Raw genomic sequence first — 10,802 nt, 5'->3', positions numbered from 1 at the left:
TTACGTTATTTAGCTTTGGTCAAAACTTCTGAATTTTTTGGTAAAATTAAGAGGCCTCAAAAGAAGACTGATTTTTTTTTTTAGATATTCCTCGTGTCCAAATTTGAATCAAGTCATCAAATGCCGCCCATGTGTTTAATTTGAAATTCCAAAATATAGATTAACCAAATTTTCCCTTCTAGGCTATATATACGCGAATTCGCGATAGGCAATTATGAATTAACCATAATTATATACAATCAGAGGAAATCATTAGATTCTTTAGCCACTAATTAAAATTTTAATTCTAATACCAATTGCCTATTCAAGATCATGGGTGTTGCAATTTTTACCCAAGAATTTACATCCCCTATAGCACCAATTCGTTTGTTTAAAGCTCTAATTGTGGACTCAAAGTCCCTCATACCCAAACTCTTGCCTCAATTTGTTGAGAGTGTTGATTTGTTACAAGGAGATGGTGGAGCTGGAAGTATCGAACAAGTGAACTTCACAAAAGGTTAGTGAATATATTTTTTGGTGTTCGGTTGATGAAGTATATATATATATATATATATATATATATATATATATATATATATATATATATATATATATATATATATATATTAGTAAACATGATACATCCCTTGAGATGCATCCCTTCTTCGAACCCCTGTACAGAGGCGGATGCAGTGTACTGTCTACGGGTTCAACTGAACCTATAACTTTCGACGCAGAGTAAAAATTTATATGTAAAGATTCATTAAAATTGCAAAAATAGTAGATATGAAACTATAATTTTAAAAATATAATGGGTTCATTGTTAAAAACCTTAAAATTGAACCTATAGGATTTAAATCCTGAATCCGTCTCTGCCCCTGTATGAATGCAGGATACCTTATGTACTTGGCTGTCCTTTATATTAGCAAACATGAGAGCGTTTCTATGAAACTTTTGGATATTAAAGATGAATAATAAACGTTTATGTATTAATTGTAGCATGTAATATGAATTTTTAAAAAAAAATCATTTACTCTTTTGGATGAAAAATAATTTTCTTTAACAATCAAACACCAGGACGACTTTCTCATAGAAAATATTTTTTTTAAAAGATGACTTCCGGCGTATCAAACACACCCGCAAATGAAGCTTAAGGAAAATTCTACCCCCTCCTCGTAATCTCTAATCAAATGATTATATAACAATTGCCCTAATGACATTTTATACTAGCCATTACAATGACATTTTAATAGTGTTAATGACATTTCCTAAATGGTGTGATGTAATGACATTTTGCATAACATCCCTTGTGGGGTGACCCTTTTTCGAATCATGTGTGAATGCAGGATCAATGTTTCATATATCGGGCTGGCCTTTTTACATTTTATTTATAGTGCTAAGTTTGGTTTAATTTGCAGGTAGTCCTTTTGAGTTTGTGAAACATAGAATAGATGAACTAGATAAAGAAAATATGGTGTGCAAATACACTATGATTGAAGGGGATGCATTGGCAGATAAGTTTGACTCTATTTCTTATGAAGTAAAATTTGAAGAGTCCAATAATGGTGGCTGTATTTGCAAGATGACAACTGAGTATATTGGAATTGGTGATTTTATCGTCAAAGAAGAAGATATCAAGGCTGGGAAAGATAGTGCAATTGGCATATATAAAGCTGTGGAATCTCACCTCCTTCAAAATCCAAACCTTTATGCGTAAATTGCTTCGTGTTAAAATGAAGCCTATGACTATGATTCCTTCTTTCTTTGATAAATGATAAAAATAAAGAAACATTTTATTGTTAAAGATAAATAGCAGTCCAAAAATCATCCCTATAGTTTTACCAAAGGGTCACATGAGAAGCAAAATTCTGTTAGAAGTGGATGGAAAATTTAATAGGGGGATGCTTTTGGTTAAGTTTTGGGAACTTAAGGGATGAATTTTGTTAAGTGGGATATTAAAAGAATGTATTAGAAGTTGAGAGGACACTATAAGGATAATTTTGGTCAAAAACTCTAACAAAATGTATTCAATTGACGTGCATTTAATGTTTAATGCTTATTTCAACATTGTTTAATATCAACGTGGCTGTACTTTTGTGTTTCGATCGGGAAGTATTATAACAAGAACATGTTCCATAGTAACGCCTAAATGTAGTTCATTTTTTGTGTGTAACTAACATAATTTAATTAATCACCAAGAAGCTTTTACAAAACCATAGCTACGCTCACACAGCTAGCTATCTAATCAAATAACTAAAAGAGACTACACAAAACTCCCAACTAAACTCAGACAACTATCTACTAGTGAAATGACAAAAGGGCAATGCAAATATAATCAAAATTGGAGGCTATGCAGGTAGGTCATGGTTCCGGGTAGCAGTTGAGCACTGCAGATATAAGCTATCTCCTTTGCAATATGTTCCTATTGTCTGCTTCTTTGTTAAAAAATTCTGAGATTCCTTTCAATCCAATGATACACAACTTCTGCATATACCAACTTGAACACTTGTGCATGCTGAGATTTTCCTTTAGAGCATGTGATGATTCACTGGTTATGTTGCTGCCAATCTAAGGCACTTGGGCATTGTATTTGCAACTATTGATACAGCTTACTCCAAATATTTCTTGTGTACTAACACTTTATAAATAAGTGTTTTCTATTCTCCTTTTGCAACTGGCAAAATACACATTATGTATCCACATTGAATCCCCATTTGCATAGTCTATCAGAGGTCAACAACTTTCCATGCATCATGAGCCAAATTGTGAATTTTGCTTTTGGTTGTGCTGCATTTCTAAACAATAAAATTTTCCATTCCACTAGAGTGTAATCACCAAGGAGAGTCAGATATATTTGCCTGATTAAGCTTTTCTTGTGTGACTGCATATAGTGTTGATTCTTTAGTACTTTCCTGGCCTAAAAAACTTTCCTAACCATCCAACAAGCTTATTGTGGGGTTGTCCAGTTGGTGAACTGCTGTCCTTTGATATAGTATGTGTGAATCCATCGAATCCACGGTTTGTCCTGTTTATGTGCCAAATCTCAGCAAGTTTTGGCAATTGCTGCTCGATTCTAAAGCCTCAAGTTGGTGAGATTGAGCCCGCCCACAACTTTGGGCATACAGATTCTATTCCATGCAATAAATGCTTTTTTTTTGGGTGATAACATTGACACTTGACCAGATATATGATCTGCATATCCCTTCAATCAACTTAACCATCTTGATAGGTATCACAAATAACTGTGCCCAAAAAGCCTGATACCAAATAGCATACTTTGAATTAACTGCACCTTACCTGCATATGACAGTGTCTTTGCAGTCCAAGAGGTGATCCTTGCAGTCATTTTATCTATGAGAGACTGCCACTGGAGGATACTGAACTTCTTTGTAGACAATGGAACTCCACGATACTTGAAAGGCAAGTCTCTAGCAGTGAATCGTAAGTGTCGCAATATCTGTTGCCTGTGCTGTAAAGGGAGTCCATCAAAATAAGGTTCACTCTTTTTCTGGTTAGCCTGCAGTCCAGAAACCTGAGTAAATTGCAGGAACTTTTGCTATATTGCCTCTACAGATTTGATATCTCCTCTAGTAAAAAACAATAGATCATCAACAAAGCTAAGGTGTGTTATCCAAGCTTGGCACACCTAGGGTGGTGCTTGAATTCTTTAACTGTCTTGAGACCATTAAGATTTCTGCTCAGATACTCCAGTACTATAGCAAATAAGAAGGCTGACATTGGGTCACCTTGTCTTAATCCCTTACCAGCATTAAAGGGAGCTGTTGGCTCCCCATTAACTATGATGGAGAAGTTAATAGTTTGAATACATTCCATCACCCATGAGGTAAATATATGAGGAAACCTTATCTTATATACTATCATTCCACCAAATCATATGCTTTCTGAAGGTCTATTTTAATCATGCATCGAGGTGAGAGGTATTTTCTAGCATAAGCCTTCACTAGTACATGTGCTAGAATTATATTATCTGCAATCCTTCTCCCTGGTATGAATCCAGCCCGAGCTTCATTGATAACAGTGGTGATGACAACTTGCATTTTAGATGCTAGAATCTTAGAGATCAGTTTGTAGAGCATATTGCAGCAGGCAATTGGTCGAAACTCCTTTGCAGTTTTAGGCTTGGCAGTCTTGGGTACTAATGTGATGGTAGTGCAATTAATAGCTCTGTACATCCTGCTAATAGCAAAGAAATCTAGCACAAATTCTATGATTTCCTCTTTGATAACATGTCAAGTCTTCTTGAAAAAGCATGCATTGTAGCCATTTACTCCATGTGCTTTATCCTCTCCAATGAAGCATAGTCCTTTATAGATCTCTTTCTCAGTTACATCATTACAAAGAAACATTCTCTGTTGTTGTGAAAGGCTTGGTCTCTTCTGCATCACCAACTTGTCTATTGTAGGTAGTGAATGAGCAACAGTCTTCATCAGTGTTTTGTAGAAATCAACAATCTCTACCTTTATAGTTTCAGGATCAGTTAATCTGCAACCTGCAAATGATTGAGGTTCCTGGATCTGTTTTCTATGAGTTCTTTCCTTTATCACAGCTATAAAATACCTTGTATTAGAGTCTCCTAATTTTATCCATTTTGCTCTACCTTTTTGTTTTAGGGCTCCTTCTTCTTGCATATTTCATTTTTTCAGGCTTTGGATAAGGTTCTTCTCCTTCTCAGTTAGCTCATCAATGCTGTTGGAATTGATGTTCTTTTGGACTATAACAAGCTCATTCCTGGCTGTATCAATCTTCTGTCTTATGAATTTAAACTCCTCAATATTGAGCTTCCTGAGCAATGGTCTGAGTTTTTTCAATTTCAACCAAATGTCTTGCATTTTCCACCCGTGTAATCTCTGAGTCCATACTTGCTGGACAATACTTAGAAAAGTTTCATGTTCAGCCCACACATTGAAAAACTTAAAAGGTATTTTCATGATGCCCTGGTGTACATTAAACTCATATGTGCATGGTCAGATATGAAAGAGGCATCATAGACGCCAGTGATGTGTCCACGTTGTATGATCCATTCATAGTTGCCATACATTCTGTCAATTCTGCTCCAAATTCTATCCACTCCAGCTTGTTTGTTAGACCAAGTGTAATATGGAAGCAACTCCTCTCAATTTCCTATTTTCTCTTTTTCTCCAAGTTCCTACTTAGATGAAAGTAAACGGAGTAACAAACGTAAAGACAAGGAACCAAAATCGAGGCAAGGAGACCCTCGATCCAGGGTCGGGGTGAAATGATTGCCCTCGGGAATATTGGGGCATAGTCCCCAGGTACGGTTCGAACCCCAAAGGTCTCGGAGAGTATTACCAGACGATCGAGCATGACCAACAGAAGGCTGTGATATTTGCGACCGACTGGATATCACAGCATGAATCTCGGCACGTATCGATAGAGAACCGGTGATTAATTAAATAGAAGATTTTTACCTTTTATAGATTTATACTTAGGGTAAAACTCCCCTACTATATAAAGGGGAGTTTGATTATTCATTGACGATATTGTAACATGAATATCAAGGCAATATACTATTTTTTCTCTATTATTCAAAGTTCTTGTTCCTGTTAATCAGTGCTTGTTCATTGTGAGTCCGGGATCGAGGGCGTATATTTCATTAAGGCTATTGTTATGTCCGGAATCACCCTCCTCAAGTGGTTTTATAATTTATTACCTCTTTTATCTGTTTAATCTAACACAATTTATTGTTTGTATCGAATTAATCCACGTATCTTTAAAATCACAAAAAAATTTAGTTGTTATCCGTTTTTGAGGGTAAACAGTTTGGCACTCACGTGGGGCTAAGGATAATAGTGGCTGTTTGATACAAATTTCCACAACACACTCTGCTTTACTCTTATTCTTTGAGATCTTATCTCAGAAATGCTTAAAGATGTCAAATTCTCAGTCTGCTCACCTAAACGTTGATGCTGAATCTGGCTACCATGGTGAGAACAACAATATAATGCCCAGCAATGGGGTTCACCCTGTTGACCCCAACGGGGTCCCGGTCGTAGATCCAATCGATGCTAAATCCCATGTGGCCATTAACGCTAACTTGCCCACTGACCCTAAGAACAACATTCGCGGGGGAGCCAGGTCGGTAGCCAGGGATACGCACGACAGTGAAGGCGATGGGATAAGCTTGTGGGTGGTCTTCAAAATGCTACAGGTTCAACAAGTAGCGATAGCCCAGTTGTAAAACCAAAGCTACGCTCCCAGTAGGGTTGAGCCCTAACCATCCCGGGAAAACACTCGCAGAAATGAACTAGTCACAGAAAGGCTGAGTGAAGTTGAATCCGGGACCAACCCCGAGATAATAAAGATGATCGAGGAATTAATAAAAAGGGTAGAATCAGGAGAAAAGAAAATTGAAGCTAACGACAAAATGGTAGAGACCTACAACTCCAGGGTCGACCAAATCCCAGGAGCACCACCGATACTGAAAGGTTTGGATTCCAAGAAGTTTGTCCAAAAGCCTTTCCCCCCGAGTGCAGCTCCGAAGCCGATCCCTATGAAGTTCCGTCTGCCCGAAATCCCGAAGTATAATGGAACGACTAATCTAAATAAACATGTGACCTCGTACACATGCTCCATCAAGGGAACGACTTGGAGAATGATGAAGTCGAATCCGTTCTGCTTAAAAAATTCAGAGAGACCTTGTTAAATGGAGCCATGATATGGTATCACAACTTACTCCCTAATTCTATTGACTCGTTTGTTATGTTTGTAGATGCCTTTGTAAAAGCGCATGCCGGAGCCATCAAAGTCGAAACCAGGAAGTCACACATTTTCAAAGTGAAGCAAAGAGATAATGAGATGCTCAGGGAATTCGTATCCCGGTTTCAATTGGATTGTATGAATCTGCCCCAATCGCGGATGATTGGGTCGTTCAGGCCTTCACCCAAGGACTCAATACTCGAAGCTCATTGGCTTCACAACAGTTGAAGAAAAATCTGATAGAATATCCAGCGGTAACTTGGACCGACATCCATAACTGGTACCAATCAAAAATCAGGGTCGAAGATGATCAACTTGGGGCCCCTTCCTGTCACGATCCCAAAACTGACCCGGTCGTGATGACGCCTATCGTGAAACTAGGCCAACCTCAACTCAACAATCAACCCAATAATAATAAGTTTGAACACATTTACGGAAGCTTTTAACAGTTAAAGAACTATTTGAAACATAAGAAATTCCAAGAATAGATACAATCCAGCCCAAAACCGGGGTGTTACTGAGTGCATGAGCGTCTAAGGAAAATACATAGTCTAATATAATGTCTAAGGGAATAACTGAAATATAACAGGAAATTAAGGCGGAGAGCCAAGGCTTGTGAACGCCGTACAGATACCTCAATAATCTCCTAAGTCAGAAGCCTCAATCAACCACTGCCACTGGATCCAAAGTGCCTGAATCTGCACACGAGGTGCAGGGGGTAACGTGAGTACACTAACTCAGTAAGTAACAAGTCCAACCTTTGAACTGATAGGTAGTGACGAACTCACCTCATCAAAGGTAACAAGAATAATGTAAAGAAACGTAGGCATGCTTTCACTTAAATAAACAGCTCATACAGTAAAACAGAGCAAGTATGAACAAGGTAAAGAAGTGTAACTGCTACATTTATATGTCAATGCACATGCTGTATGACATGCACCATGCTCAGTGCATCATGTGCCCATAATCTCAAATGCTCGTCCACTCAATACTGTATATGGCTCGTACGGCCTAGGGAAGATCCATCCCAAAATATATACATCTCTGACAATAGTCACTCAGTACTGAGCAAGGCCATTCCAGCATGTGGAAAAGATCCATCTCCAGATAATAACAATGATAACAACCTCACAACCACTCGGTACTGTATATGGCTTATAAGGCCTAGGGAAGATCCATCCCGGATATATACACATCACAAACCATCGGTCTCCAGTACCGAGGAACAGGCCAACCAGCCTCACAGAGAAGATCCATCTCCATAACAAGGGAAGATCCATCCCTGAATATAATCAACTGCGATCATTGGGGGTATGTTATAGACACCGGAGAGGCTCCTACAACCCAAGCGCTATCACAAGCCAACAAAGGAATATATCAATAATCCGTTGCGGTGTGCAGCCCGATCCCATAACTGCCATTCACAATCAGGCTCTCGGCCTCATTCAGTCATCACTCTCCAGTCTCAAACATACGGGCTCACAATGTCATGAAACTAGCTCGAAACAATGATATGATGTGCCAAGTAATAATAACTGAGACTAAGACATGATATGGTATGCATGAACAAGACTGAATATAGAATATAACGAATGTAATGAGATGACAGCAAGAAACGACCACTCGGGTCTCAATAGTATCGACGTGAAGCCATAACAGGATATCTAGCATGTTTTTACAACACATTTACCTAATCACATGATAGAAACACGTATATCAACAAGAAAAAGTTACTAAGCGGTGCCATGGAATGATCCAGGCCACAATTCTCACGGTGCACACCCACACGCCCGTCACTTGGCATTTGCATCACCTCAATAGTAATCATAAAACACATAATTCGGGGTTTCAAACCCTCAGAACCAAGTTTGGAAGCATTACTTACCTTAAGCCAAGACAAACTCTAGCCCGCGATGCCCTCCCCTCGTGATTCGGCCTCCAAATGCTCCGAAACTATCCAAAATTAGTATATTATCATCAATATACGCTAAAGGAGTGAAACCCATAGGAAAATTACCAAATTAGATCAAAAATCCTGAATTTGCTCAAACCCGGCCCCTGGGCCCATATCTCGAAATCTGATAAAAATTACAAGACTGGAAAGCCCATTCACTCACGAGTCTACCCATATCAAATTCACAAAAATCCGACGTCTAATGGTCATCCAAATACCCTAAAATTAACTCTCCAATTCACCTCCACTTTTCCCCCAAATTTTTCCCCAAATTTCCAATTTAGATGTTAAAAATCAAGACACAATCATGGAATTTAGCTAAAATTAAGTGAAGAATACTTACCCCAATCATTTCTCTAAAAACTCCTTCAAAAATCGCCTTCTACCGATCTCCCACTTCCATTTTATGTTTTGAACTCGGAACCCTCGTTTGGACCTTAAATCTGCCCAAATACACAACCATCGCGATATTAGAAGTACCATTGCGATCGCGAAGAAGAAGAAAAAGATGCCCCTGAATGACTCTACGCGATCGCATAATAACCTTCACGTTCGCGTTAAGCACCACTGACTGAACTACACATTCGTGGAACTGACCTCGCGAACACGAAGAGATAACCGCACTACCTCAGCTCATACCCAACACTACGCGAATGCATGATCACCAATGCAAATGCGATGCTCCATCTGCCACACCCTATGCGAACGCGGACCCATGCTCGCGAACGTGAAGAAGAAACAAGCAGCCTCAGACCTTTCCCTTACACGACCGCATCCTTTTCTCCGTGATCGTGAAGAAGAACCTTCTGCAACAGAAATACCAGCAAAACTGCCAACTTTTCAAGTTCAAATATGCCCTGTTGAGCATCTGAAACACACCCGAGGCCCTCGGGACCTCAACCAAACATGCCAACACTTCCCATAAATCATTCAAACTTAGTCGAGCCTTCGAATCACTCAAAACTACACCGAAATACCGAATCAACCTCGGATTCAAGCCTAAGAACTTATAAACTTTCAAATTTCATAAACGACGCCGAAACCTATCAAATCACCTCCAAATGACCTAAAATTTTGCACAAACTTTACAAATGACACTACGAACCTACTCCACCTTTCAGAATTCAATTCCGACCCCGATATCGAGATTTCCACTTCCGACTGGAAACTCTAAATTTCGAATTTCGCCAATTCAAGCCTAAATCTACCACGAACCTCCAAATCACATTTTGGATGCGCTCCCAAGTCCAAAATCACCTAATGGGGCTAACTAAATCATAAAAATCCAAATCCGAGATCGAATACTAAAAAGTCAAAACTTGGTCAAACCTTCCAAATTTAAAGCTTCAAACTGAGAATTGTTCTTCCAAATCTATTCCGATTATCTTGAAAACCAAAACTGACGGTTAACATAAGTCATAATACATCATACGGGGCTAGTCATGCCCTAGAAATGGCGAGCGAAGTGCAAATGCTAAAAAGGGCCGGTCAGGTCGTTATATCCTCCCCCACTTAAACATACGTTCGTCCTCGAACGTGCCCAGAGTTGTTTCGAAAACCATCAAATCGCTATGTAACCTTATCATGCACACACCCAGGGGTGATCCCACGTCACCCTATCTCATATAGGTCTGATAGCACAATGTAACTGAACTTTCACAATCCAACCTAGCCCATAAACCTTAGAACCAAATTTCCACTTCCGAAATTATCTTATAAGATCAGAACCTCACATCTACACACCGAATAAATATGAACATGCAGTAGCAATCCATAACCACAATTCAAGATGGAATTCATAGGATTATACCATACAACTCGAACACTCACAGCGAAAACTTCAGATCACCACAATTGCTCAAAATAACCGAATACCGATAATAAACCTCTTATCAAACAAAGCCTCATTCCCACACTTTCGTACTGCCAACGATGAAAGAAACGTAGGCATGCTTTCAGTTAAATAAACAGCTCGTACAGTAAAACAGAGCAAGTATGAACAAGGTAAAGAAGTGTAACTCTGCTACATTTATATGTCAATGCACATGCTGTATGAAATGCACCATGCTGAGTGCCTCATGTGCCCATAATCTCAAATGCTCGTCCACTCAATACTGTATATGGCTCGTAC

General features: G+C 38.9%; 2 protein-coding genes across 2 annotated transcripts; one reads left to right on the top strand and one right to left on the bottom strand.

Annotated features, from left to right (window-relative positions):
• Positions 1-237: 237 nt before the first annotated feature.
• Positions 238-2,060, top strand: LOC104240719 (pathogenesis-related protein STH-2-like). Its single transcript, XM_009795594.2, has 2 exons — positions 238-496; positions 1,398-2,060. Exons 1-2 carry the CDS (start codon positions 313-315, stop codon positions 1,694-1,696), a joined length of 483 nt encoding a protein of 160 aa, XP_009793896.1. The 5' UTR covers positions 238-312; the 3' UTR covers positions 1,697-2,060.
• A 750-nt stretch (positions 2,061-2,810) lies between these two features.
• LOC138868385 (uncharacterized) lies at positions 2,811-3,813 on the bottom strand. Its single transcript, XM_070145936.1, has 3 exons — positions 3,652-3,813; positions 3,277-3,496; positions 2,811-2,860 (listed from the first exon to the last, which is right to left on the bottom strand). The coding sequence occupies exons 1-3, from the start codon at positions 3,811-3,813 to the stop codon at positions 2,811-2,813; spliced, it is 432 nt and encodes a 143-aa protein (XP_070002037.1).
• Between the last annotated feature and the right edge of the window lie 6,989 nt (positions 3,814-10,802).

The sequence above is a fragment of the Nicotiana sylvestris genome, chromosome 5 (assembly GCF_000393655.2).
Source record: "Nicotiana sylvestris chromosome 5, ASM39365v2, whole genome shotgun sequence".
In the NCBI taxonomy this organism is placed as follows: Eukaryota; Viridiplantae; Streptophyta; class Magnoliopsida; order Solanales; family Solanaceae; genus Nicotiana; species Nicotiana sylvestris.
Note: the sequence above shows the minus strand (reverse complement) of the source record. Positions and strands in the feature narration are given on the sequence as shown.

Coding starts and splice junctions, on each gene's coding strand:
- LOC104240719 (XM_009795594.2), top strand. CDS start 313: ATGGGTGTTGCAATTTTTACCCAAGAATTTACATCCCCTATAGCACCA. Junction 497..1,397: donor ACAAGTGAACTTCACAAAAG/GTTAGTGAATAT, acceptor TTTAATTTGCAG/GTAGTCCTTTTGAGTTTGTG.
- LOC138868385 (XM_070145936.1), bottom strand. CDS start 3,813: ATGGAATGTATTCAAACTATTAACTTCTCCATCATAGTTAATGGGGAG. Junction 3,497..3,651: donor ATCTTAATGGTCTCAAGACA/GTTAAAGAATTC, acceptor TCTGGACTGCAG/GCTAACCAGAAAAAGAGTGA. Junction 2,861..3,276: donor AAAGACACTGTCATATGCAG/GTAAGGTGCAGT, acceptor CACTATATGCAG/TCACACAAGAAAAGCTTAAT.